Below are 27,431 nucleotides of genomic sequence, written 5' to 3'. Positions count from 1 at the left end.
ATGGCCACCGAGCTGGAGCCGCCGGCGGCTGGCGCCGTGCCGGGCGCGGCGCCGCTGGAGGCGGAGGAGGACGAGGAGCACTGGCTCTACGGGGGTAGGTACCACCGCTCCCCGCCGCGCAGCCAGGCCTCGCCCCGGGCCGGGGGGTGGGCTGGGCTGGGCTGGGGGCGGGAGGGGGGGGGGGATAATGCAAAGCACCCGGCCGCCCGCAGCATCTCCCCCCGACCCCGCCTTACGGGCCGCCCCCGGGCTGGGGGCGGGGGGTGTCCCCACCTGCCCGCGGTGTGCGGGGCCCGGGCGGTGTCACCCCCCGGCATTGCTCGGCCCTGGAGGGGCATCACGCCCCTACCCGCAGCCCGGTGCGGGCCGCTCCGCTGGGCACGGGCTGCCCGAGGGAGGGGGGCAGCTCCCCGGACGGGCTTCCCTCCCGGGGGCAGGCGCTTTAGCTGCCCTTTTTTTTGGGCGGGGGGGGGCGGGCTGTAGCCCTTTGAACAATAACACCGCGGTGCAAAGGGGTTAACGTGCTGCTTTGTTACAATTCCAGTTTCCTAATCGTCCAAATCTTACTAACCTGGTTGATGCAGGTGAAGCCCTGGGCTCAGAGGGGACTGGTGGGGGGGTGTGTCTAGGAAAAAGCCTAGGACTTGATTTGAACGTCTTTGTCCTCCTCGTTAGACTTTCCAACTGAACACTTTGATGTTTCTTCTTCCCTGGCATGTTAAAAGTCCACATAAAGACCTTCACAGCTGACTTCGGTTCCTTGTGTGATGTTTGCCTTTATTCTTCCTGCTCTGAGATTTGGGATGTATATTTTGGGGTTTATTCTGTGTCAGTGGTGTGAGACTTCACTTCTGCAGATAGGTTTTGTTTGTTGGGTTTTTTTTTTTAGTTGCTTCGTGTCTAGTTGAACTTTGTTCAAAAGAGAATATTTGGGTTCTGATACCTTGGCACTACTAGGTATTTCTGTAGCTGTGATGCATTTTGTGCTTATATTTAGCTCTTTTTCACTTGAATAATTTTCTTTTTTTTTTTTTTTATTATTGTTTTTGCAGATGACACCACTGGTAAGCAAGAAGATGGACCAATTTCTGGGTGAGTCCAGAGGCTGTTTATTCCTTATAACAATATATGCTGCAGAGAAGATCCAAGCCGTGTTAAGCGTAGCTTCACAAATGCTTCAGACCCATGCCAGAAGCAGCAGCCTGTCCCTTTCCCATCCCACGGGGTCATTCCCTGGCTGGCACAGCGTTTGTGGATTTGGAAGGTGAACTGGATCAGTCCCCTGATTTGTCTTCAAACTAACTTTTAACGCTTTTTTCCCTCCCTCCCCGATTAGTTTAAAATCAGATCGGTTTTCCAGTTTAATTCCCTGGGAAAAATGGTGCCTTGAGGATTGGCCTTTGTGCTGGGCTGGCGTTGCTAAAACTGTGGCCTGTGCTTTAGCCTGGAAAAGCTGAACACCTTGAGCCTAGGTTAAAATCTTAACATGATCAAATCCCCAAATTACGTGAGATCTGTGAAGTATGTGGTTTGGGTACGACTTTCAGATAAAAGCCTTGGGGACAACTCAATGATCAGTTTTGCTTTCAGCGTAGGGAAAGTACTGCCTGTCCCCAGTCACAGCACCCCTGGATTTGTAGCAGCGTGTTTTGCACCAGGAGAGTTTTCTTTCGGCAGAAATGTTACCTGTTCGCAGGGTTCTCGGAAGGCTTGATCTTCACTGGACTTCTGTGTGCTCAGCACCGTCAAAAGTTCGGTTTAGGATTTATTGTCCTTTAAGGTCATTGTGAATTCAGTATCTGGAACTTGTGAGATCGTTCTGGATACTGTCCTACTTCTGTAGTAAGTGTCCCGTGCTTAGGGAACATGACATTTGTTCAAAAACAAGTTTTAGGCAAACTTGGTAAATTGTTGCCTGAAAACATCAAAGGAGCTTTGTGAGAAGGAACAACTTTTAGTTTAGATAGAAATTTACTGCTGACTTGTATAGATCTGTTGTTCCTTGTCCCTTTCATCTGATGTAATTTTACCTTACAAGCAGGATTAAAAATCTGAATTTCCAGCAACTGTCTCCAATAACCACGAGATGCGTGAAGGAAAAGGATTAGTGGTCGTGTTAGCTCTCCTTTCCCCCCCCCCCCCCCCTTTTTTTCCTCTTTTTGTTTTTCTTTTTTTTTTTTTTTCTTCCTTTGTTGCACAATGAGAATCTTCCTAAATGAAGAGCTGTGGGGTGTTTTCAGAAAAATGGCTCTTTGTGTGCTGTGTTGTCAACGGCTGCAGCTCCAGGGATACGTTGCTGGCTTGTCTAGAGTATTTGTGTCTACCCACGGAGCAGAACTCAGTGCGGGATGCAGTATCCAGTAACATCCCTTAGCCCAAAGGATGCACTAAATCCCAGCAGCCTGCGCAGGATGCTGTTAGGTCAGCGATGCGCAGGGTTATGGGGACTTGCTGGGGACATGAAGTAGCTGCGGTGGTTTTTTGCAGGCAGGTGATGGCTGTGGACCCGTCAGGTTGTCCGTTCCGGGGAAGCAGGCAGGTTAGGGAAAGACTGTTACTTAGCAAATGTTTATTTGAACTCTGATTCATAAATTTTAATGCACACCCACAGATACTTCATGTGACTTGAAGCTGAAGGTAATGCTTGTCACCCTTCCTTAATTCAGTCATCTTGGATTCTTAAGAAAATTCTGGGTTTGAGGTCAATGCTACAAGTTGCTTGGAGTTGGCAAACAAAATGCCAAAGGTTTTGGAGCCATCTGTGAGATTTTCTCCAGTGGTCCATCTTTCAGTTCTTAGGCAATATCCTCTGTCTGCACTTTTGAAATGCTTGTAGGGGCTGATTTTTCCCTTGGACATCTTGGCTCCTTTTTATAAGTCAAAGTGTCTTCAGCTGTCCCCTAGGAACTTGGCGAAAACGGGACCTGTGCTTTCTTGGTTCGCTGCTGAACCTTCATCCCCTATTTTTGTCCTTGCCTTGATTGTTGAATTTCTTTGTGTATGGTGCTGTTCTAACATGGGAGCTTCAGTGACTGCTCAAATAGTTCATTTGTTCTTTTGTTACGCTCAGTAACTGCTTTCTGAGTGGTGTTAACATGATCTTTTCGCTTGCTTGTTTGGTGTCTCCTTCCCTGCCGCCTCTGAAATGGCTTTAATCTGACCAGTGTTTGGATTCTGTTAGGTGTTACGTGTGTTTCTTTTTGAAGATAACCTTGTGCGTGTTCATTATCCAACGTGGGGTTTTAAATGAATAGCAAGGTCTCCACAAAGTACTGGTGGAGAATTGGGTTGCCTGGGCTATCCTAAATGTCTCCATTTTGAAAAGCCAGAATTATTTTGAAGTTCTACTTGGTTTTACCAATGACATTAGCCAAAAATGATTATCTCTTTGAATGTTAGCTTTGTAGCACGCTCTTTTCTAGCACCTGTACACCAGTCTGACTTTCTTGCTTGGCCAACGCAATGAACGATGTCAACGTTTTGTACAAACCCTTTAACTGGAGTTAAATCTGACACTGACCTTTGTTGCGTTAGGACTGATTTGTAATGAATGAGAAGATTGGGTGGATAATTATCTGTCTTGTCTTCTTTGAATTTTAACTACTCATTAATGCAAGCTATTTGTAGAAACACTAAAACTACTTTTCCCTTAATTTTTTTGGGACAGATGCCCTTGCTGCTGACTAAATATATGTAGAATTACTGGCGTCCTTAAGGACAAGGCAAAGTTTTGCTTATTGTGGTCTTATCCCCGTGAGTTTTGGTTGTGCTGAACCAAAGCTGAAAGCTATTACAGCTCCTACTTGTATATTGGCTGTTGAGTGGTGTTTGGCCAGGCAGCCATGCTGTCTCTCTGGAAGCTCTAAACTGACTTTTTCCAACGAAAGCCAAGCCAAGCAAGGATGATTCATTTTATTTTTTGTCGTATGGTTGAGCGAACTGCCAGCAGAATAAACACACTACCTGAATAAAGCCATTATATGAAAGTCACCTGGACAGATGCTTTAGAAATGTTTGTAGGTCAACCCTGAGATTGGGCTTTGTCCACTTTCTTTTATCTGTCACGTTTACTAGACACGCAGAATCCTCCCATCCTTTGCAAGATGCTCCTCAGGAGAACCGGCCCGTCAGCAACGAAGACCGAGAGATGTCGCAGCACGTACGTGTTCCACCGCACGTGGTAGACGTAGTTATTTTTGTGCTTCTCGATACTCGTGGATGAAAAGGTGTGAGTGTAAAGATGGTGGCGCTGCCCGGTGCGTTCCGTTTGCGCCGTAGGAGGGTGTGATGGTCAGTGTCCAGTGCGGACTGCACCAACAGGCCTCCCTTCCCAGCCCTGTGCAGTCACCCCTGACCTAAGCGCTGCTGTGCCCCCTGAAGAGGCAGATGGGGGCTTCTGGCGCTGCACTCCAGCAGGCAGAGCAGAACATGGTGTCACCTCCAGCTCAATAGTCCGTGTGACTTCTTGAGGGTCAGTAAAACACGGGAAACAGCGGGACAGACAGCCCGAAGTGCTGGGAATCAGGTTTGATTCAGGCTCAGCCCTCTTAGAATGCCTCTAGTGGCTGGGTGCTGAACGAGCAGGAGGAGGCTTGCTGGTTCACCCCCTCTTCCTCCAGCCTTTTTGATGGGTTTGTTTTCTGCCAAGAGGGCTCGTGCCGAGTTCTGACAAACCCGTGTGCAGTGGAGAAGGAGGGAGGGTTCGGAACACCTTCCTCATACCCTTTTGTGGTGGTGAGGTGCTAATTCAGCTCGTGCATCTTGCAGAACTGCCCTGCTGGATAGCTGGAAGGTTTCCTTTGCTGTTGTGCCCCAGTCAAATCGGCAGCTGTCAAGTTCTTACGTGAAGTTAAGCGGCTTGGGAACTGATGGTGCTAAAGGCAAGCTGAGCTCCTCAGCAGCTTCCTACCACAAAAGCTGTGGTGAGAAAATATTTGCTCCCAAGGTTCTTAGGTGAAGCCTGGTGAATGTATTTTGGTGATTGATTGAATACTTTCACCGTGGGCCTGCGAAGGAGATGTGTCAGAAAAGCTCTTTCAAAAAGAGTAGGGCAGAGGAACTGTGGGCCATGATGAAATTCTTCGAACCAAGCTAAACCTTCCCCACCGTCAGAAATCTTACCCCCACTCTCATGGAGGGTCACTGCTTCAAAGGACGTAGCAGTTTCTTTGTGGGCAGCTGTCCGTTTGTGTGGAAGGCTCGTTACTTCCGTGGGTTTTGCCTCCAGACACAACTTTGTACGGCCTTGGAGTGCAGTAGAAAGTTACGTCTTTCTATCAGAATCATTCCTTCTGATAGTCCTTCATCGTACAAGTTTTGTAAGAGTTGGCTTACTGTCCCGGGGAATGTCTCAGTTTTATGTGTTAATGTGTGCTTTTACCCTTGCTAGGCCCTTCCAAGTGGTGAAGACGATGAGGATGACAGCGACAGCGACAGTGATGACGACGACGTGAAAGTGACTATTGGCAACATTAAAACGGGAGCGCCGTCGTACATGTACGTATTGCGTCGGTTTTTGATCTGAGGTCGCTCTGGCACGTTGGCTGGGGTTGAAAGTGGGGACGAGAGCTGATCTGTCTTCTGGGGGCCGTGGGAGTAATGGCTAGAACACCAGAGCGGGGTTGGAAGCTGATGGGCAGCTCTGTCCTGCAATTGCTTGTTGGAGAATCCATCTGTAAAACAGGAATGATAATTTGTGAGTCTGCTGTTGGAAAATTAACCAAATAATTACTGTGCTTCATCGGGCAAAATCGAAGGTGGGAAGTTACATTGAACTCATCATCTGTGAAAATTTCAAGAACCAAAATCTGTGTGGCTAAGGATTTGCATAAGCTGTGAATTTACCAATTTACAGCTGGCTGATTTTCCGTGATTCGGAATTGGTGAGGCTGGATGTGCAAACCAGGAAATTATGTCACTGACTTCAAATTCTACCTAATTTGCATTGAATAAAAATAATAAGGCAGCATTTTTGCTTGCTGCTAGCAGCCTTCCTCTCCAGGAAATGACTTACGTGTGCTTTGCAGCATATTCTAATTTTCCCTGCTTTATGGATAATTTCCTTCTCTCGTCATAGAGGTGGTTTCAGTCTGATGGATTGCTCTGAACAGCAATGCTCCGTCCCTTAGCAGCTGACTAGATTTTGCAGACCTCTTTTTGGAAATCTGCTTCTTCTACCTTCCTCTCCTCGTTCTCGATCTATGGGCAGCTATGATCTCTGTGTTGTTCAGTTCCATTTAAATACCAGGTCCATTCCTGGGCCGACTGGTACCCACCACACTTTGAAGTCAACTTTCCCTTGATGTTCAAGGCAATCCTCTTGCGTTCTGTTGTTGGTCAGTTTGCTGCGTTTCTGTAGGGTTAGAGAAACTTAACATGGCAAACGAATCTCACTTCTAAGGTGAGTGAGTAGTACTAAAACTCGTAGAGAGGTTTGAGTAAACCCAGGTGAGCTGAGCATCTCCTGAAGGATGGCAGGGCTTGAATATATTTTGCATGAAAATCTTCAAGTAATTTGTTCAAATACCAATGTAGTGATTCTTTTCCATATAGGGGAACTCCTATGAATCTAAACTTAAAAACGGGTAGAGGCTATGGAGCATCTGCTTCAGGTATTGCTGTTGATTTTCTCCTTCGCCTTTTGCAATATTTCACTTGTCTGGCACTGACAGCTGGAGCAGCTGCAAATCTTGGTCTCCATTTGGAAGGATATAAAATTAGTGCATCTGGTTGGAACGAGGAATAGTGAAATGGGTTTCCTAAAGAGAAGTGCTCCTCGGACAGTCCGAGAGTCCAGGGTGCAGTGGAATGATTCAATTACCCGTCACTGAACAAGCTGATTATAACTGTTTAAACTAGAAAAAAAATAATTGATTATTACTTTTATGGAAAAAACCCCAGTATTTCTAAACTATAATGCTGCACTGGGGCCAAACATTCCAAATTGCATGGAGAACGGTATCTCTATGGTCAGTTTACTGAGCTCCTCACAGTGTAAGGTACTAAAAGAAACAAACTCTGGCCTTGAGTATCAGCTGTGCATTTTTCTGCCGGTGAAGCTTCCCCCCCCCATTCAGTTTAGTTTACACTGTGTATTGAGACTTGGGTTCTGTCCTTCCTCATATGTGAGACTGTCCTTTCATGGGCTTCATATACTTCCTTCCATTAATTTCTGTATGCAAATGGCTTATCTTCTGATTGAGAAAATAAGAACAAATTCCCCCTGAAGATTCTGTACCTGACAGATTTTTGCCGACTCCAGTTAGTGCACGGTGCACTTAAGGCTGATCCAGAAAAAGTCTCTTGTAAGGAGAAAATGTGTGTGTGTCTTGGGAGGGAAAAATAAATATTTTGCCTGGGGAGAAAAAGAAATTTTTTTCATTTGGGCTAAATTTCATGCATGCTCTAATAATTTACTCTGTTTGTCTGTAGTACCAATCTGGGTTGAATTTGCTTCTCTGCTGCTCAACTGCAAGTGCTGTACGCCCTGGCTATTTCTTTATAGAGTGACTGAAGTAATTTTTAATAAAAAGTTGATTGTGGTTACCTACGTGCTGTAAAGCCAGCAATGAATTCACTGCAGCGCTTTATTTTTGACTGGAGTGATTTGCTCAGCAAATTAGTGGATTAAAGGCATTGCATTAAAAGTAGTAACGGTTTCTCTCTCTCCAAAGCCAAGTTGCAGCCCAAAGGTATTGACTTAGATGCTGCAGGGAATATAAATGGATTGCCTGTTATAGAAGTGGATTTAGATTCATTTGAAGACAAGCCATGGAGGAAACCAGGTGAGGCCTCGCAGTTTGTTGTGGTAAATATTTCCTGCGGTTTCAATTGTCTCTCTTTAATTTCACGTGTCATTTCTGGCCGTTTAGTGCTGCCAGGGAGCAGGGAAGTCGGCGCGATGTGTATTGCTCAACCTCTGATGCCTGTCTAGACAATCAGTGACATTTACTGATTGATGAAGCCATGCTGCTGCCTAAAACTGGGTTGCATTTACTCTGTTAACCTCAAGGGAACGACGATTGTTTTCTAGCGTTCTGTTTTATTAATTCCATCGTTGCAGAAAGGACTGCAGCGATATCGATGCGATCGCGTTTGTTGGTGTTACGGTCAATTGAGTAGGATCAGGGTTTGGCTGTCGCTGGTGTGCGCGCTCCCCGCCGCGCGCTCACCGTGACCAAGCTCAGACATCCCCGCGCACCCTTCTCGTTTGGGTCCTGGGGGGTGTCCCCCCTTGCAGAGGGGAGCGGCGGTGGGACCTGCCACGTGAGCACGTCCTGATAGGAAAGCCATCTTTTTGTGTTGAATTCTCCTGCTGCAAACAGTTGAAGAGAAGGAAGGGAAGCACGGCTGCTCTGACAAGAAAGGCCAGGGTTTTTCTTTTAGAGGAGTAGCATTGCCTAATTCTTTGCTAGATTCTTCCCCTAGGTGCATAACTGCGAGCGAGCAGCCCCCACTTATTTCTTCTGGCCAATATTATCTAGACTGTGTCCAGACAAAGAGCGCTTTGCACAGCAGGTTTTGATACGTACGAGGTCTCTTTTTCTCTTCCTGATTAGTATTAGGGAGATTTCTACTGGGAAGTGACTCTCGCATGACAACCGTAGGATGCTGCAAATAAACTTCTGTTTTTCATCTGAATTGGATAACAGAAGTAAAGGAAGGAACCAGAGAGATCCAAATTTTTGCTGTGCTGCTCTCATAAAATGCGCTATGGTGAAATGTTAACCGAAGCAAAAAATCCACGTGCTCTTCTGAGAAGTAATTCTTCTCCCTGCCAGCCCCTGTCCTTAATCTTTCAGAAATACTGCTGTGCGAAGTAAATGGCACTTTTATGAGGTTCTCTTGCCCACCTGAAATGCAGGGCGTGGGAGTATGTGACAGTGCTGATGACTGCATTGCCACGTCGTGGTGTCAAACGGGCACTAAGTGCTCCGTGATGAGTAGCAGCCAGTACAGACACGGTAGAAAGCGCAGCCTTTCTTCTGCGGGGGATTTCCCATTGACTGTGAAGTGAGGACGAAGGGGCCAGGAGGAGAGTAAGTTAGAAGGAAAACAATGAAGTGAAGTTCAGAGATAAGGCATGGAAATCATTGTGGTCATGCTGACATCCCTGGACCAAAGTGAAGCCAGGTAGCCTCCAATCAGTGCTGAAGAATGAATAGAGGGAAGATGTCTGCAGAGCTGTGTGGCCTGTAAGTTTATTTTAGATGGCCAGTAGCTTCCTACCCGACAGCCTTTTGGGTTTATATCCCTCACAGTTAATTGTTCAGCAAGCTGGTACCTCTTTAAGTGAGGGAGAGGAAGAAGAAATGTGGTGTGGAAGAAACAGAGGTCTGAAATAGGCTGATAAAATAGATATGTAAATGTCACGTTGCTGAGTCTGTGTCGGTGCAATTTGCATATTTGGGTGGCACAACAGGACGAGCGGCCTGCCTAGAAGATAAACTTAAACCTCGCTGTATAGATCCAAGCTCAGCGTGGTCAAAGTGTTTTGCTTAGCCCTTATGTTTTAGCATTGGTGTGTCTAGGAAATCCTTTGCGAGGGGGATGGCGGGGGTTCACCTCCGCAGGGCTGGGAGGTGCTTTGCAGTGCTTCCCGTTGTGAGGCGTGCCTTGCAGAGTCAGTTGCAGCAATGTTTGTCCCTCCACATCTACGTTTTCTGGGCGAGCAGTTTGTGGGCACCTCTCTTACTCAGAAGTGCTCGTGCTGAATCGGCCCATTTCACAGAAGGCTGTCGAAGAAAGATAACAAACTTGGAGGACTTCTAGTCAGGATCGTGACTGAACTGTAACTGCTTGCGTAGTCTGAGAGGTATCAATAAAAAACTTCCACTTTAGCCCTGTTTCACGAAAGGGCTGAGTCCCAGAGTCTCTTCTCAAGACAGCAAAGCGATGATGATCAGGAGCAGAACGGTCGGCTTAGCTCTGCCGAGAAAAAGGTGCTGTGGCACCTTCCCGTCTCTGTGGTGGTAGTCGGAACCATCGTTCCTCTGCTCTCCCCAGCACTCAGCTCGTTTGGACGATTGCGAGAAAGCAGCCTGAAAAATTCCAGTGGGTGCAGAAGGGGTTGCAAGCAGCTCTTTTGGTAGCCTGCGTACGTGTCCCCCAGATGGCCCCGCGGCTGTTGTCCCCCTCGCACCGAACGATGCAGCCGTCTCCGCTGTGGCACGCAGCGGCTTTCTGACAGAATGGCACGAGAGTAAGCTGTGCTCTGTAGGAGGTTTTCTTAACTCTTCATTTAAGCCATTAAAGGCCGATTTGAGAAAGCAAGTCTGCTAGAGTCCCTGTGTTAACTTCTGCTCCCTTCGTCAGGTGCTGATCTTTCCGATTACTTTAATTACGGATTCAATGAAGAAACATGGAAGGCTTATTGTGAAAAGCAGCGGCGGCTTCAGCTTGGTTTGGATCCTGCTCCTCCCATCAGCACTGAAAATAAGATCACAGTAGGTGACATGTTACTTCTGCCTATGGCTACAATAAAACTGGGACTAGTTTCTGTCGTCACAGAGATGAGAGTATGAAGATGCCATAATACCAACCTGTTCTGTGTTCCTTTCAGTGATGAGTAGTACAGAAATGTGTCTTCAAAGATTAAATCTCTCTGCTAAAAATCTTTTCTCTATGGAATGAACAGTTCCAGCTGCCTGGCAGGTTTGAACCACTGCGGCAGCAGGACTTGAGTGAATTTCCAGTTGACTTTGAGGCTACCCAGCTTTAGGGGTGTTTGGTTGGAAGATGCTGTGGATGTGAGAGGTGTAGGGAGGGGAGCTGGGCGTCCGTAGATGTTTTGCTTGTTGCTGTTAACTGTTGCAGTTGTGTGGCTGTCTTCTGTGTTTGGAGACTGCTTTGGCCATCAACTGGTGCTGAAGTCCTTCGGGCAACAGCTGTTAATCAGAACTTCAGCCAAAGGGTCAATACAGCAAATATTACTGTTTCCAGGTTTAAGGACTACATGAAAAAGGGTGTGAGATTATTGAACTTTGGGACTCCCAACGGGAGACAATGGACAGCAGGCTGAGGCTGGAACAGCCAACTAGTTAACAGAAACGTCTGCTCCCTTGACTGAAGAGTACGTTGCTTGTTAGCCAGAGCCCTGTGGTGGTTCCTCAAGGGAGCCCTTTTCCTTTGCCGAAGGTTCATCTCTGACGCTTCGCTCAGTTGAAAGCGGGGCCGTTAAAGCTGTGTGTTGTACATCGCCCTCCGTAGGTTCAGCAAGGGAGGACGGGAAATGCTGAAAAAGAAGTGGAGAACAACATCATCAAAACAGAATTCAAAACAGACTTCTTGGCTCTGGTGGGAGGACGCATGAAGGCTGGCCCTCCTCCTAATAGGTAAGAGATGATGCGGACATAAAAGCCCGGGTGCACGCTGTTCTCCCTAGGGGCTCCACCTGGGCCGTATCCGAATCTCCCCAAGCCTGAAACAGAAGCAGCTTTTAAACTTTACAGGAAGCTGCTGTGGTCACTCGTTAACTATCGTCTTCAGCAACGCTCTGCTGAGGGTTGTGCAGCCCCTGCCTACCTGCTTACCTCGCCGGGGCGATACCCTCAGCGTCGTGCTGCGCAGGGAGGGAAACCTGTGTCCCGGCTGAAGGGACACGTCCCTGGGAGTAGAGAAAATGGGGCAAATAGCTCAGCTTTGAGGCTTACGTTGCTGGCTGCTTACTTGGCGTATTCTTACTCCCACGATCGTAATCTTTGCCTCCTGAAGTGGAAGCGGATTACGGGTTTGGCAGCTGATAAGAGGAGCTATTGGTTTCTGAACCTGTATGCCGCGCCGCCCGGTGCACGCTAGCTGGTTCTTTTCCGCAACGAGAGCGAGGATCCGCAAGGCTGGACAAAGCAAAATGATTGAGTCATTTTGATTGGCGGCCTCTGCTGGGAGAACCACTTTGACCTCATGAGCTTGGTGGGGTTTTTTTATCCAAAGCTTCAGAAAAACAAAGCGCTGTGAAACCAGAAGATCCAGAGCTTTGGGGTCTGGGTGTTTCTGTTGCTTTATTGGCGTTGCATCTTTTGCACACCCCTGCCTTGCGGAAATCAGTCTTGCGTCCCAGCTTTCCACTCTGAGAGAGAACCAACTACGTGCTTCAAGTATAAGCTTTGAAGCTCTACTTTGTCTGTATTTAAGCACTGTGGTGGCGTTTCTGTCCCCCCTCATAGCACCAGCAGATCAGCCAGGTTTGTTTCCAGCTGTTACGTGTGTATCGTGAGGCTTTTGGAAATTTACACCGCTGCAAAATAAGCTGCTGCTGTTGTAACTCTACAGCATTTTTGTCCACTGTAACTTGCAGTCTGGTTTTGAGAGTACTGACACACGAGACCCTGTTCCTGCAGCAGAGCTTTTGGTCAGGACCAGAACACCGCAGCAGCATCAAAACCGTGGGCTTAGCCTGAGTTGTTGGGTTGGTTTTTTTTTTTTTCTAAAAGTGAGCAGATTTCAATGAGAAAACTTTAGCTCACCAACTAGCCAGCACTTTTATACCCACTTGGTCTAAATTTCCTACTGAGAGAGAAATTTCTGCAGCCTGACTTGGACATGTTGCTGTCCTAACTGCAGGAAAACATGTCTGTGGCCGTACTTCCACAAACCAATTGTTGCACGAATATAAGATGAGAGATTCTTACACTTCAGTGGTGGGTGCTTCTCTCTCTCTCTCTCTCTCTCTCTCTCACAAACCTTTACTTGTGATGACTTCACAACACGCTCCTATAAAAATGTTCTTCCTCTAAGACTGACCTGCATATGGACGTAAAAGAACATGGAAAATTGTAGGTTCTGTGTCAGATTTCTGCTAGTGCATAGACAGCGCCGTTTCTTGGCTACATTACTATATTTTGTTTTTCAAGGATCTTGATTTCTTTGAAGGCAGTGGCAAAACTTTTGACTTTGATAGAAACAGAGCAGACCCCAGGGAGACGGGCTAGAATCCGATTTGTAAATAATTTCAGTGGTATCAGCAACACTTGGAATATTGGACAGAAAGCAGGAAAAATCTGGGCTGATAAAGGCTTCTCCTGATAAATATTCTCCACTTTCTTTGAGCCTGATCTGGGAATGATTGTTCAATCAGGAGAGTGAATAAAGGATTTCAGCTCCGAAGCAGTGTGCAGTCCCTGTTATTACACCCGTATGTGGTGAGTCTCTTGTTTCTGGGTGTTCAGAGAGGCCTAACTTGCCCCTGCAAGCAGAGCTCAAACTGCTCAAAAGTGAGGAAAGGACTTTGTGTTCACCTCTTGTCCAGTTTGGGTGCTGCCTCTAGAGTTTTTTCCCTGGTGGAAAAGAATGTAGGAGAGAAGTCTGTCTAATAGTGGGGAAAACTGCTCCTTCTAATGTCTTTGAGCCTAAAAAGATGCATCTGCTTTGTACCAGGAAGCTGGGTGGGACAATTGATGTGATCGGCGGCCAGGCAGGCACAATTAGGAGAGTAGAAGGAAGACGTCGTGACAAGCACGCCTCCGAGGAAAACCCAATTCAGGTAAACGTTTCGCGCGTTTTGACAGATTTCTGATATTATTGAGCTTCTCCTGAGCCCTGAGGACGTGTCGGTGCGTTCCTGACCTCCCGCGTCGCTGTTCCTGCCTGCAGAGCAGCAGGCGGTCTGTCAGCCCCTGCGTGTGCGTGTCTCCTTCCCTCCTGCAGGCTGAACTATCTTCTATGGTGAAAGCTTTATCTTGCTAGGAGCTAGGGATTGTCCTTCAAAGACTAGCCTTCCCCTCTGAATGGTGAGGCCCAAGTTCCTTTTCTCATCAGCTCTCCCACAGTATTCCTCTGGGAGGCTCGCACGGGGATTATTCCCTTCCGCTCCACTGTTGGGTTGGAGTCTCCAGTGGAGAAGTTCTACTTGGAGCTTGTGTTTCTTCTTCCTTTGAAGGAACATTTAGTCTGAGCATCGTTAGGTGCACCCACACGTCAGGCTTAGGGTGGGCCTGTGCTACTGGATCTTGTCCCTTATAAGAAATAAAAGCCTGGGGTTTAAAACTGGACTCAGTTCTGATCTTGCGTGTCCAGTGTATGACTCATGTTCTGGTTGGCTTCTAGGGAGGAAGGTGCTACGTGTAGGGTTTGAGGACCATCTGCTGAGAAGTCTTCTCTTAACCACCTTCCTCCTACCAGCCACTCCTGACTCACCAAAAAAAATCCCAGTTATGGAGCCTTTCTCCTGCTAGATGCAATTCCTGGTTTTGGTTTTACATGTGGTTTTTTTGGTCTCTTTATTTTTTTAGTCATCAGTTTTTCCAAATTTTGCCAACAATGGCCCAAAGAAAGAGTTTGTCCAAGAGAAAGAATTTGCTGGGAAATGCTGGTTGTTCCTCCCCCTTAAAGCATTGATACCTGTATTTCCAGGTCATTCTGGTATCTCTGCGTGTTGGTCGTTCCTTCGGCGTTAGTGGGTATGTGCCCTGCAGTTCCCGTGAGCAAAAGGGGTTCATCACACTCAAATGTCCGCTGTCTCGCACAGTGGTGTGTACAGCTCGAATCGAGTCTCGCTGCTGGCCTGTGTACGAGAAGACACCTTGCTAAACATGTTGATTTGATGCTTTGATCAACCTTCCTCCCCAAAAGGTGGTATCCCCTGGGTTCGGCGTAGCCTGGGCTTTCCAGCCATCGCAGCGCTGCCCGTTTTGGTGACGTGCTCCCCTTAACACCAGCACGGCGAGGTCCCAGCTGCAGGAGCAAAGAGATTAAAATGCTCTCTTCTCGTTCCTCTGCCTTCTAAGGTCCTTGGAGACCACGGAAGTAAGCCACAACCCCCACAGCAGCCCCAGCAGCCATCACAGCCCCAACAGCCACCTCAGCAACAGCCGTTTGCACCACCAGCAGGCCCACCGCCTCCCCCGCTCGCTGGGCCACCTCCACCACACTTCCTCCACCCTCCTCCACCAGTTACTTCTGTTCCACCTCCCCTGCATCCTCCAGGTAGGTGTTCACGCAGCGCTCTACGGCAGCCTGAGGCTGCAAGTTAGGAAGTCCCAGGCTTGGAGCCAATGGAGGTTTTAATCGTTAAATGCTGTGGGACAGTCGAGTGATCAGGTCACAGGTCCTCAGACCTGCCCAGTCTGGATGATGCTGGAAATGGCAGTTCTACAACAGCAGCTCTAACAAACCACTTTCCTCCTAATCCTGGTCAGTTCTTGGTTGGTTTATGCCTCGAAATACCGAGATTTGTATCTTTCTGTATTTGTTTCTGTGCGTTTTCTTGTACCAACTGCCACTGCAGGATGATTCTTTCTGCTCCTAGAGGAGTCTAGGATCCAGCGCAGACATTAGAGCAGCGCTTCAGTTTAAAAGCAAAATATAAATCATGTAAATGAGGCCTTTACCGTGGGTTTCTAGCCCATTGGGTTTGGTCAGTCCTCGGCATTGGCAAGTTGGTGTGCTCTTATCAATAACCAGGTGGGTTTGTGTTGTGCTGAGAGCACCTGGCACTCGAGAAGACGCTGTCGAGAGAAGTCCTGGGTCTGCAGCAGTGCCCCGTGCCCCTGCCGTTACAGGCTGGGTGCTAAACCTGGTGAGATAACGGAGGAAAATGTCTATTTGTTTTTTTTTTCTACTTCATCATCTGGAGCACCGTGTTACAGAACAGTTTCACCGTCTCTTCTGCGCACGTAATAACTCAGTTTCCCCAAAGTTTCTGACCACATCTGCGACACGGAGGCCAGTAGTGCTCCTTCTGGGCACCAGGCAAACTAGGGCCGCACCGGTGGAGAGAGCAAGGAGCTTTGCAGCTGCAAAGGCCAAGCGTGCGTGCTCACACGGCGTCTTCACGGGGCACAGGGTGGTTTTTCTGTTGCAAGTTTACAGACATACTGGCCACGGCCTTTTCGGTCTTCAGCTCCTGCTGAGTCTGGGCATCTTCTGATCCAACAGGAGTCGCGTCTGTGCCCCTGTTGCTTCGGGTGTGAACAGCGCGTCGAGGTTGACGTGAAGGCCACGCTCCGGCCTTTCCCTGGGCCTGTAGGCAGCAGCCAGCCTTCTGGGAAGCCACCGGGAGCACGTCATGCAGTAACTGCTGTGTTTTGCGCTGGCTCCACGGGCAGAGGATACAGACTAAAAAATACAGCGAAGGCTTTTAGTCTGAGGAGGATGATTACTGCACGGTGGATCAGGGTAGCTTTTCCTGCTGCCTTTCATTAAAATGATTGGCAAAATCAAGATGAATTGTTCCCTCGTTGTTTTGGTTGTTGACCAGGGTGTCACTACGCAGTTATGATGGACGTGTTTTTTAAAAAGTTTTTTAAAAAAGCCAACCAAAAAAGCCAACCAACAACAAGCCAAAGGACACGCTGGCATCTGCAGTAGGTTGTCCTTTCCAGCTCCTTCAGTTGTTCTGAAGGCCAGAGCAATTGTTTCTGTGTTGACTCTTGGAAGAAGGAATTCTCCATTGTAAGAGAGCAGCAACGTTTAAAATTCTGATATAAAGGTAAAGTGATCATTGTTTGGGAAAATGGTATCGTTTGTAGGCTAGTTACTGCTTAATAGCACCAATTTTTCTGCTGGTCTGTTTGCTGAAGTATGTGAAACTTACTCAAAAGTGTGTTTTTAGCTTGAGGGACAGAGATGACATGTTTTACCTGTTGTCCTCACTCGTTTTCCTTGTTTATTTCCACAGGTCTGCCACCACCAGGTCCTATTCCAGGTAGGTGTTAACTCGCTCTTGCTAACAGCGGCGATTCTGGGCACACAGACGGCTCCATCTGAGCGTCTGGATTAAGCAACACGAGATACAGCGGCACCAAGACCCATTTCAGAGCGCGGTTAGATTAAGGCTGATGAACTGCAATGTGGCGTTGAACTCTTCCCTGCTTATCTTGTATTCTGGGCCTAAGTAATAATCTGTAGGGCTTCTAATGCAGTCTTGTTTTGTCCCTGAAGACCAATCTAGAGAATGAAATAGAGAACTTCAGATGGCAAAAGCCACTCAGTCAGGTTTGAAATTACTTAGTTCTTCTTACAGTATTTGCAGAGCAAAAGTCTGAGTGACAAATTGGTGCTTTGGGTAGGAATTGGGAGAGTGAGGCTGAGCAGAACAAATGCCATTTCCTTCGGAAGCCTTTGCTCCCTGGCGTGCAGCAGAGCTGGTGAATACTAATAAAGAGATGTAACCGCCAGCCTTGTGCCTAAGAACCCCGCTAATTCAGAGCTGCTGTAAAACTGAGTTTCCTCTAGCTGTAATTATTTTTTTTCTGCTGGAAATTTTGCCTAGTCCAGGGAAAACCAATTTAGCTGTTTGTGTAGGAGACTGTTTGGAGCGATAGTTCTGCCCAGATGCCGTACACCTGAAAATCCGAGGCCGAGGGTGACGGCGTAGCTGGTGGGCGTGCTTGCAAAAGGTCTGCACCCAAAGCCCTTTGGCCTCGACGTGCTTGTCCTCACGGCGTGTTGGACACGTTGGACTTGATTCACAGCTTTTGTGTCCGTGCTTTTTGTATTCACGCTCTGCCCTGGGCCTCCCAAATGGAAATATGGAAAACCTGCACTGTGGGCTGTCCCTCAGCCCGAGAAAATTCCTGGGTTTGTTAAAATGTCACTTTTCAGCCTCCTCTCGATGTGCAATGATATTGCAGAGCTGGGTTTCGTTGTTTTCCTAGAAGGAACCCGCTCATAGTCAGCTTGGATTTAGAAGAGCTGTATTGTAGTGAAACTGGATGCAAACTGGTCTTGATTGTAGACGTTGCAGGGCCCAGTTGCTACTCAAGTGCATTTAGATTAAAGTTGTTTGGAAGGAGTGAGGTGGATGAAATGACCAGGCTGTTGCAAAGAACATCCACTTCAGGTAACTGGGTTGGAAACGGAGATGAGGGAGAAAGCCTACTAATTATGATAATGATGGTGATCCACCACCATTAGAGCTAGGTGCTTCTAACAGTAGCGCTTTGAAGTGCTTGCTCTTGGTGAGCAGGTGTGATTGAAATGCTCTGGGCATCGCATTTTTTGGGAAGATCTTAAGGAAAGGAGGAAAAAACCAAACCCACATCTAAGAGTGAGATGTGGCCCCCAACTTGTCTGCAGCGTAGATCTCCAGTAGCTGAGCTGGAGACTTCAGGCTGCCTCCTCTTGCCCTGAGACCCCTCTAGGGAGGGGTTCTCCTGACCCATTTCGGGTGTTGGCAGTAAGAGGTGGTGACTTGTCCCACGGTTTCACTGACTCTGCTGGCTCAGGCTCCGCTGACTTGAAAGGGAACCTGGAGCTGCTGGCTTCAGTGTAAATGACTGCAGGTAGTCAGGTGACTCCTGTCCTTTTATCAGTACGGTTTGCTCCTTTTTTTTTTTTAGTAAAAACCAGGAATTTTTATACAAGTCAAGCCAATAGGTGGTTAGTCTCTTCTTGTTGACATTGGTACCTGCCCATAGAAATAATGGTTGCTTGTAGTCCCAGATACAAGGTTAAGAGGTTCCCTTAAGAGCGAGCAGTCAGCACGTCCTCCTCTCCTGGGAGGAGGGTGAGGGCTTTGGGTTCCAAGGCTTATGTCACATCTGGAAGTGGCCTTCATAAACGGCTTGATTCTGCTTTCTTGAAGACACTGCCTCATGGTTTTGTATCGTAATTCTTCATGTGGTTGATGTTGGGCCTGTTTTTAAGTGTCAGACCTTTCAGACAACTCTCTCCATCGTTGGTGCTGTGTCTTCTCATGATTTTTAAATGTGCATGCCCTCAGAGATTGGCTTTCTTTAAACGCAAACAAAACCAGGTGAATTCTATGTGACCTGCTTTGCAGGGGACAGAGTTACTCCTTGTAATCAATGGAGCAATAAAACCGTTGCTGTAGCTGCGATGTGTCTGCATCCCAAGAGCCAGGCTTTTCTGCCTTCCCCAGGACTGTAAGGATTAATGTTTCCTCCTTAATGAATGTTATGTTTAAGATGAATAAGCGAAAATAGAAGGTAGTTCTTCCTTTATTTTTCTCTCCATATCCCTACAGAGCTAACGTAGCTGTAGGGTTTTAATTTTGGGAGGAGATAGAACCCCGAAGGAAAATTTATTCCATCTCAAACCTTGTTTACAGTAAAAAAGAAGTGCTTTAACTGCTTTTAACTGTGAACAGCAATGAAGTCTTGTTCCCTCGTGGCAAGCTGCGAGATCTTTGTGCTGACTTACGCTTCTGTGTCTAGGGTTGTTCCCGCCTCCTCTGGCACCACCACCAGCTCTCCTCATTCCAACCTTGGATGGGTAAGACCACACCTGGGCTGAGCCATCGGTACAGCTCCTCTGAAGCGAGGAAGGGAGGAGGATAGGTCTCAAATCAGTGCTAGTAACTCTTCGTCTGGGCTTGGATTGGGGTGGGGGGCAAGAGCAGAGTCCGTAGGGAATCCTCAGTGCGTTTACCTTGATGTGTCACATTCGCAACACGGGAAGGAGTTAGTAAAATCTGGGGATGTGCTAAGGTCTAGTGCAGAGCAGTTGGCAGCGTGATCTGTTACTCCAGATTTTTCCTAGAAGGATTCTCCAGGTACTTTGTGAGCACTGGTTAACTCCCAGGAAGCCGGCCAGGGGTACGGAAGGGAGGGGTACAGCAGCTGAGGTACAGCACTGCCAGAAGGTGTGGCAGAGCAACTGCGCCTGCATGCCTGTGTGAGAGTTTGCAGGGCGAAGCGAAAGAGATCCGGGGAAACCATGAGTTTCCTGTGAGGACGTTCCTCAGACCTTCAGAAAAAACCACGCAGCACAGACATACCTGCAGGGGGTCACTGGGGTGAGTAACGTGCATCCTTTTCTCTCTCCAAAGCCAGCCAGCCAGCTACAACAACAGGCAGCCTCCTCCGTTTGGCTACAACTCTGCGGGTGAGCACTGAAGATAACGGTCAAACTGCTCGTGTCTTGCTTCTCCGGTATTTGGTAGTTTAGGGTTTTCTCTTAACTGATGGATATCGTGCTTGCTTTAACTGTGGGGTCTTCTTGTGCCCCAGACTATCCCAGTCGCTAGACGCGCGTCCTGCGTTGGCACCATACGGTGTTTGGGAAACCGACTGTTGGGCAGCGATGGTGAACGCGATTCTGTAGTTGAGTGCCAAGCCTCGGGTCGCTGGTTTCAGCGCAGATACCCAGCAGCAGCCAACTCCCCCCCGTGTGCCTCAGCAACAGGCTCTTGTGCCTGCTCGCACACCTACTTGCTCCACACTCTCTTCCCCCACCTTCAGCTTCGCATCTCCTCCCTGAGCTTTTGAACGCCCTCCTCCCCCACTCGGTCGTCGTCCTTGCCTACAGGCACGTGCAGGGGTTGGTCTCACGTGCTCTGGAATGAAGAGGCCGTGCCAGGGTTTTGGCAGATTTCGGTCCCTGTTGCAGCCCTGCCGGCCGTGCCCGTGTCCTCCCCCGTTGTCCTGGGTGACCGGCGCCTCCTCGCCGTGCGGAGCAGGCTGTCACAGGCAGCCCCCGCGCTGTCCCCTCTGCAGGGGGGTGGTTGGAGGGGTGGGCAGTGCGAGGCCTTGCTGAGAAACAGGAGCCTCAAGCGCTTTCCTGCAGCTGGTGCTGCTTTGGGGTACAACCTGGCTGGTCCAGCTGAGCAGCAGGCCAGCATCTGGACAGGGAGGTGCTGGTGGCTCTGGGCTCGTCAGGTGGCATCCTTCGTTAGCAGCTGGTGCCCCTGACCCTCCCCAGCTGCCACCTGAGGCGAGAAGGTACCTGGGGAGAAGTGAGACCCTGTAAGGGTGGCCAAGAGCCCGGGGCTCAGCAGCAGGAGAGGGGTGCCTCAGCGCTGCAGGCACCTTTGTCCTCTAAGCCAGGGTGTCTGGGAGGGACGGATTGAAACTTTTTTCAGTGGAGACCTTATAGCATGCCCCGTATAGCAGGACCTATAGAGAGCGAGAGCTGGAGGAGTGCGTAGCCCTTGCAGTAAAGTGCCATGTAAGGGGCCGGGGAGATTCTGCAGCGATTTCTGTAAATATCTGGCCTTGCTTGCTCTTCCCGAGGGAAAAGGGGTTCACCTGTTCTTAGCAAACTGCTGGAAGTAAAAAGGGAGAGTGAGGACAGGAGGGAGCTGGGCCATTGTTGTCTCCTTGGATTCAGCTCTACCTCCAGAGGGTCCCTTTGGAATTGGAGGGGGAGCGAGGGTGCTCTTAGTGCTTCAGGTGAACAAGGGTTCTGCTCTCTCGCTGCAGATTCAGGTTTCATCAGCTACCCACCCATCTCCACGTCCCACACGCCCTGGGTGACAACGGTGGACAAAGGCACAAGCAGTTCCAGCAGCAGCCATTGGGAGTACTCGGGCTCAAGGCGTGAGAGGGAGCGGGAACGTGAGCGGGAAAGAGAAAGGGAGCGAGACAGAGACCGCACTCCGACCACGAGTGAATACAACAAGTGAGTGCTGGTTTTTGGCAGCTTCTGCTCACAGCTACCCAGTAGGGAGCTCTGGCCTTGCCCTGAAGTTTGGTCAAGGGATGGGATTATAGATGATACCAGTTAAATTGTCTGAAATGCCTGGGGAAGAGATACTTTGGGTCAATAACTGGAGGACAAACTGGGAGCCAATCACTGGCTGATTTCCTGTGCCTGTGTTTTCATTGAAATCCAGCAGAACCAGTCCCACTTGCTCTCCCACCTGTAATGTGAGGCCAGTAAATGAAATAGCCCCTCTGTGTTTGCTAGGCATTTCACAGCTCAGTGTGAAACATTGGCTGTAGAAGCTGCTGCTTCTTGTCTTCTAAATCAGACAGATCAAAGGGAAAACCACCCGTGCTTTGCTCAGCTCTCCCATCGAGGCTTTCAGGGCAAGGAGTGCCGTTCACCAGCAGTCAGCCTGGAACTGTAAATCCTCAGCCAGGCGTTTCTGCGAGCAGCGCTGGACACAGCCACCTTGGTGGGAGCCGATCGCAGGCGACAGCAGTGCTGGAAGCACTTGGGAAACAAGGCTTTGGGCCTCCCGGTGTTGATCTAGGGAGCTGAAGTGAAGGCCGCGCCGCAAAGACTTTCTAAGCCCATCACTTTTTTGCAGTGTTTCGCAGGCGCCAGGCTCAGAAATACCAGTAGTCACTCCAAAGATGATCAGAATGCGCATTCCCGGCAGGGGGGTGCTGCCTGCCGGGGAACTTCCCGGATCAGGGAGTGAGCAAACAGGGCAACGTTTTCCCAACCCTTTTTTTTTTTTTTTTTCCCTTTACAAGCTCGTGGGCACTGTGGGTGGAAGGGGGAGGAACAGAGGAGAAGACAAACTCGCTGCAGTTCACAGCTCAGACTCCCACACTCGCCGAGCAGGTTCATGCTGCAGCCAAGTCCTGTGATCAGCACTCCTGAGCACATTGTTGGCATTTCTGGGTCCTTGGGAGCACGCTGACCTCTAAGATCGTGCTTGCCAGAGCAGGACAAGTAGCCGTGCTAGTGGAGTCTTTTGGAGCACTCCCAGATGATTGATGCTGGACATTGATTTGTCTGGCGTCTTTCCACGAGTGTTAGGATGATGTTTCAGACTTCCCTTCTCTCCGAGTCTGGATATTGTTTCCCACAGTGGGGCTTGTTTAGGTTTTGGCTTTCGGAAGTTGAATAGGGACCACGAGATGTAGAGGGAAGGGGAGCGTGGGATAGATCTGAATTTGGGGTGCGTCAGGCCCGCTCTGTGCGGGGATTGAATGAGGTGCCTCAAGCAGATAGTTCGGTGTAGGCAGAGTGACCACATCAGCTGTACTCACAAATTGAGGTTTCGAACTCGGGGGGAAGAAAACAGTCCCTTGGTCTAACTCGCACAAAAGAATTGCAGGTTATCTGGGACAGCAGCGTTGTGAGGTAAAGCCCAGCACCACGGGAGGCGGAGTGGTAAGAGGAGCACGTTTCTGTGGTTTTGAGCAAGGTAGCTGGGTGTCTTGGACGTACTCCAGAAGGATTGTGAGCGCAGAAGCCCTGAGACATTGGCCACGTGCCTGCTGCGAAGGCAGTCCCTTGGCAAATCCAGGGAACAAATTTTATAAACTCTTTGCCATGATATTCGCCCAGGAGTAAGCCACGATATTCAACTGCTTGGGCTTATGAACTATGTAATAGGCAAGTGGAGAAAGTTATTTCACTGTGGTTAGAAACTGGGATTGGGTTGCAGCGTGGGTTCAGGAAGCAGCAGCAGCTTGGTGTTACAGGGTTTTTCTGGAGCATCACAAATACCTCAGCCAGTTGCTGGAGTAAGAGGGGAGAGGTTTTGTTGGTGAGGATGGGGTTCTACAGTCCGGTAAACGTCGCTCCTGACTTTCGGGTCCATGAGTGGTGTGTTCCTCTGCCTCACTTCTCCTTTCTCTTCTTAAGTGACGACGAACGATACCGCTACTACAGCCGAGAGCGCAGCTACGACTTTGAGCGGGACTACCGCCGGAGTCGGGATCGCAGCAGGGAGCGCGAGGACCGTCACCGAGAGCGCAGGCACAGAGACAAAGAGGAGAGCAGCAAGCATAAATCTTCGAGGCGGTAAGAGCTGTCTCGGGTCGGACTGGGCTGTCGATGGGAGCCCACCTTAGCTGCAGACAAGACGCTTGATGCTCTAAGTGAGCTGTCGCCCTGGGTCACGCTGGCTTCCTGTGACCTGCTGGTGGCCCGAGACGTGACGCCCAGGCAAGAGAAAGCGCTCTCGGGCCTGTACGTGGGCAAGAGGCAGAGCTGTCTGTTCTGCAGAGGAGTCCTTGGGGGCTGTAAGCCCTCAGCTGGCAGGATGTCTAGTCACTGCCGACAAAATTGCAGCCCCGATTGACAAAGGAGAGGTCAGCCTGTGCTGAACATCACAGCAGAACAGCGTGACTCCCACTGTTGAGGAAGTACAGGCAAAATAAAATGCAAAACTGTAACAGAAGCATCAGCTTTTGGTATTACGAGTTCTTGTGCAGAATAGAAAAGCTTTCTTCAGCCTGTAATGTCAAATTTCCTCTTGGAGCAGGAGGCTGAGCACTGCACGATCAGAGCTCTGCGCCCCTGATGGTGAGGTTGATGGTGATCTGGACAAAGGTGGAGCACTTGTTGAGCGGAGCAGGATGTCCTAAAATCCCAGCTTTTCTGGAGAAAATTTATTTATTACAGGTGATCTTCCTGTGAGAGTGTTCTTCTAGCAGTGCTGGGGCAATGCTCAGTGGCTGTGTCAGTTTACAGCCTGGTAATGACCGGAGCAAACTCGCTCTGGGTTTTTTTGGGTTTTCACCTTACTTCCTTCTTTTCAATGAAATTCGTGTCAGCGCTGTAGGTAATGACCCTTATTTTGAAACTGGTATCTGAAAAACTCCTACATCGTGACTGGAGGTAAAAGGCTGTTCTTGTCCTGAGGGAGATGAGTACATTTTCAAGAAGGGACTGATTGCTGAAGGGTTGGAAACGAAGCGATGGGAAGAAAGGGCAGGACCATCACCAAAATTGAATACAAAGCAAGTGGAAGCTGAGCTGATACAGACTAAGGAGCCAGTAGCTTTAAGGGTTATTTCTCTGCTGCTTCCACTCAGAGCTGAAATCTAGCTGAAAACCCGGCTGCGTGAACAGAATCTGCTGGAGAGCTCGATGTACAGAACGGGGCTACTGCACGAGGTAGGAGCGAGGTGATTTTTCCTCTGCTCCTGCAACCCCGCGCAGATGCTCTCTGCCTTGCTCAGGGTGGTGGTTAGCTAAAGCAAATGGAGGAATGCTTTTGGTTTAAGGCCACTTGGAGTGCGTATCGGAGTCCCTGCTTGAGGCACTTTGAGATTTGAGCCTGTTTAAGGCATTTGCAGGAAGACGAAAGGGTTTCGTGGTGGTTTCCAGTTTACTGCAAATTGACCAGTCCGAAGGAAATCACTGACATTTGGTTAAATATGAGAGGACAGGCGCCTTGTTCAAGTGTGAACCACTGCCACATTGCTGTCCACAAGGAGGCTGAAGGTGTGTTAGGGTGAGGCAGCAGCCTTTTTTTTTTGTCCCTTTTTTTTTTTTTTTCCTTCCCTTTAATGACTATGAAACCATTTATTATTAAACAAGTCAGAAAATTACTCGAAGGCAGGAGCTTTTCAGCCAGGGCTTCAGTGGTTCAGCCAGTTAGGGGTGTCTGCTGCTAAACTGGTATTCCAGCTGTGGTGAGAATTTGTCTCTCCACCTGGCTCTGTCCCCACTCATGGAGCTCTGTGTCTCTACTGGGCGACTGTACGTCTTCCTGTGATGAATTTATTTGCTTTTTCCTGTACTCTGTGCTGCGCTGCAGTTCTGCCATGGTCAGCTCTAGAGAGCTCACTTGGTTTTCAGCCCGTGAGGAGAAATAGTGGCGTGTTTGAGAAGCAGCAGAAAATCTCCTCCTCTGGCCAAGAACCAGAGTGGGCAAAACCAGAGCTCCCACTTTCCCCGACAGGAGATCGATGTCGGCGTGGGGGGTTGTGTCGGGCGCAGGACGCAGCGGTCCGGGGCGCAGGGCTCGGGGGTGTGCGCAGCCTAGTCGGGGTTACTCCTGGCTGGGATTTCTCCCACATCACAGAAATCCTGGGTAAATGTCCACAGCTCTCCAGCTGCACCTGGAAGTCAGTTCTGGGTGAGGAGACAGAGGAGTTTTCAAGCACGAAGTTAGAGCAGCGCCAGGTCGTTTAAGCAGAACCAGGATCTGCCTCCCATTAGGATCCCCGCGGTTCTCTGCGTTGATCCTTTCCTTGCCTCTAGTCCAGGGATTTCCTCAAGATGCTCAGAGGAGCGAAAGGTTCAGACACCTCTCTGATGCAGGACCCTTCCTTCTCTCAGCAGCCTCAGTGCTTCACATTGAAGCTTGAGACGTGTCAAGTCAGTTAGAGCCGCCTTAGGAGCGGCAAGGACACCGAGGTGTTGCTTATAAAACATCCAGAAATTATCCTGGCAGCAGTTTGTCTCGTGTGCCGCCTGCCCAGCCCGTGCGCTGATGCAGCGCGTGGTGTGAAGCGACCGCCCGCAGCCGTTGGCATCGCCTGCCCTCGGCTCAGCCCCACGCGAGATCCGATCGTCCCGGATAAACACGATGGAGCCTTGCGACGGCACCGTGGTGCCCTCAGCCCTTCTGCTCGCTCCTGTTTATTGAGGATCGAGGCGCTCTGTCCCCGTAGAGGCGGTGCCTTGGCGCTCCTGGGGCAGAGCCGTGCCGATGCGGGCTCCCCCGTAACGTCCTTCTCCCCTTTCTTCCCCGCCGCAGCAAGCAGCACGAGAGCGAGGAGGGGGAGAGTCACCGGCGTCACAAGCACAAAAAGAACAAGCGCAGCAAAGAGGAGAAGGAGGCCAGTGAAGACGGTGCCCAGGAGGGAGAGGAGCAGGATGCCAAGGAGTAACCCAGGCCCGCCGTCAGCCCTCGGGAGGATCGCGCTCCTTTTGAACCAGCGTGGCGTTGGTGATGGTTTGGTTTGGGGGTTTGATGAGGATTTTGTTTTTCTTCTTTCCAAGGGAAGAGAGGCTGACTCTGGGTGAGCAGTGAAGCATGGTGCAGCGGTCCGAGAGCTGAGGCTGCACATGCAGTTAAACTTCTTTTCGTTGTTGTTTTTGATACGAGACAAAATACAGCAGTACTAGTATACAAAGCACTGAGCTACTCTACTCATAAAGATCCCTAGGGAGAACTTTGTTGTATCAGATCCTATGGTTTCTGATGGAAGGAGGCTTCAGCTGAAACTAACGCATTTAGGTAATAGTTTTTCTTTATTTTTTTTTGGTCATCATCATTCCTTTTTGAAAAAAAATAGGACAGTAAGTGCAACTTGAAATTTATTGTCCAAAGAAAAGTGTGATTTAGATCCTGAGAGCCAGCTTAGAGTCTGGCTTCTAGTAGTGAAAAGTCTCATCCCCGAATAAATTTCTTTATAGCTACAAAAATATCTTCTGATTTCTCTGCGGCCAGCCGGGCAGCACGTGAGGAGGAACTGCTTTTACGGGTGGGTCACAAGATCCTGCTTTGGTCTGGCAGCTTCGAGAAGCTGTCATGTGTGTTTACACAGGGTGTGCGAAGACTCCAAAAGTAGCTTTTTTTTTTTTTTTTTAATTGCAAAAATAGGTTTATCATCTGTTACACCTGTAAGTGGGAAATCAGCGGAAGACCCATAGTAAGAGCGTGAGTGTCTCTTTAATTAGTTTTAACTAACTCTTTTTCTTCTTTTTTTTTTTTTTTAACTAAGAGTTGAGCTAAATAATCTACCACAGTAGAGAACATGAAGTCCCACCAAGCAGTTTGCCCTCCTGGGGTTGGCTTATTGCCATTTGGTTATCACCGACACTCCCGTGCAATGCATTCCTTCCCCCCTCAAAATAAATTCAGTCAAATTCCGACATTCATTTGGACTTAGTGTTGGTCGGGGGGGTGTCAACAGAGATATTTCTGGGTGGGAAGAACAAGGGAAGTAAGTTGGAGGGGTTTTGGTATGTCTAGTACTTAAGATACTGCCCTTCTGTTTGTGTGATTCCACAAGTGTCTCATTTTTAAGTATCTTCTTCTACTTTGACTTGTTATTTAAAACTGTCTTAAATCTTTGCCCTAAAATAATATGGTTCTGAAATGTTACGTA

General features: G+C 48.9%; 1 protein-coding gene across 1 annotated transcript; it reads left to right on the top strand.

Annotated features, from left to right (window-relative positions):
* On the top strand, positions 1 to 27,431 carry LOC104346927 (uncharacterized). The gene is made up of 16 exons (XM_086469899.1): positions 1 to 94; positions 1,053 to 1,092; positions 4,075 to 4,159; positions 5,390 to 5,496; positions 6,553 to 6,611; positions 7,674 to 7,784; positions 10,315 to 10,445; positions 11,209 to 11,333; positions 13,375 to 13,480; positions 14,724 to 14,922; positions 16,616 to 16,642; positions 19,116 to 19,173; positions 19,730 to 19,785; positions 21,102 to 21,300; positions 23,227 to 23,385; positions 26,075 to 27,431. The coding sequence occupies exons 1-16, from the start codon at positions 1 to 3 to the stop codon at positions 26,205 to 26,207; spliced, it is 1,689 nt and encodes a 562-aa protein (XP_086326025.1). The 3' UTR covers positions 26,208 to 27,431.

This window comes from Leptosomus discolor, chromosome 9, assembly GCF_034619465.1.
Source record: "Leptosomus discolor isolate bLepDis1 chromosome 9, bLepDis1.hap2, whole genome shotgun sequence".
In the NCBI taxonomy this organism is placed as follows: Eukaryota; Metazoa; Chordata; class Aves; order Leptosomiformes; family Leptosomidae; genus Leptosomus; species Leptosomus discolor.
Note: the sequence above shows the minus strand (reverse complement) of the source record. Positions and strands in the feature narration are given on the sequence as shown.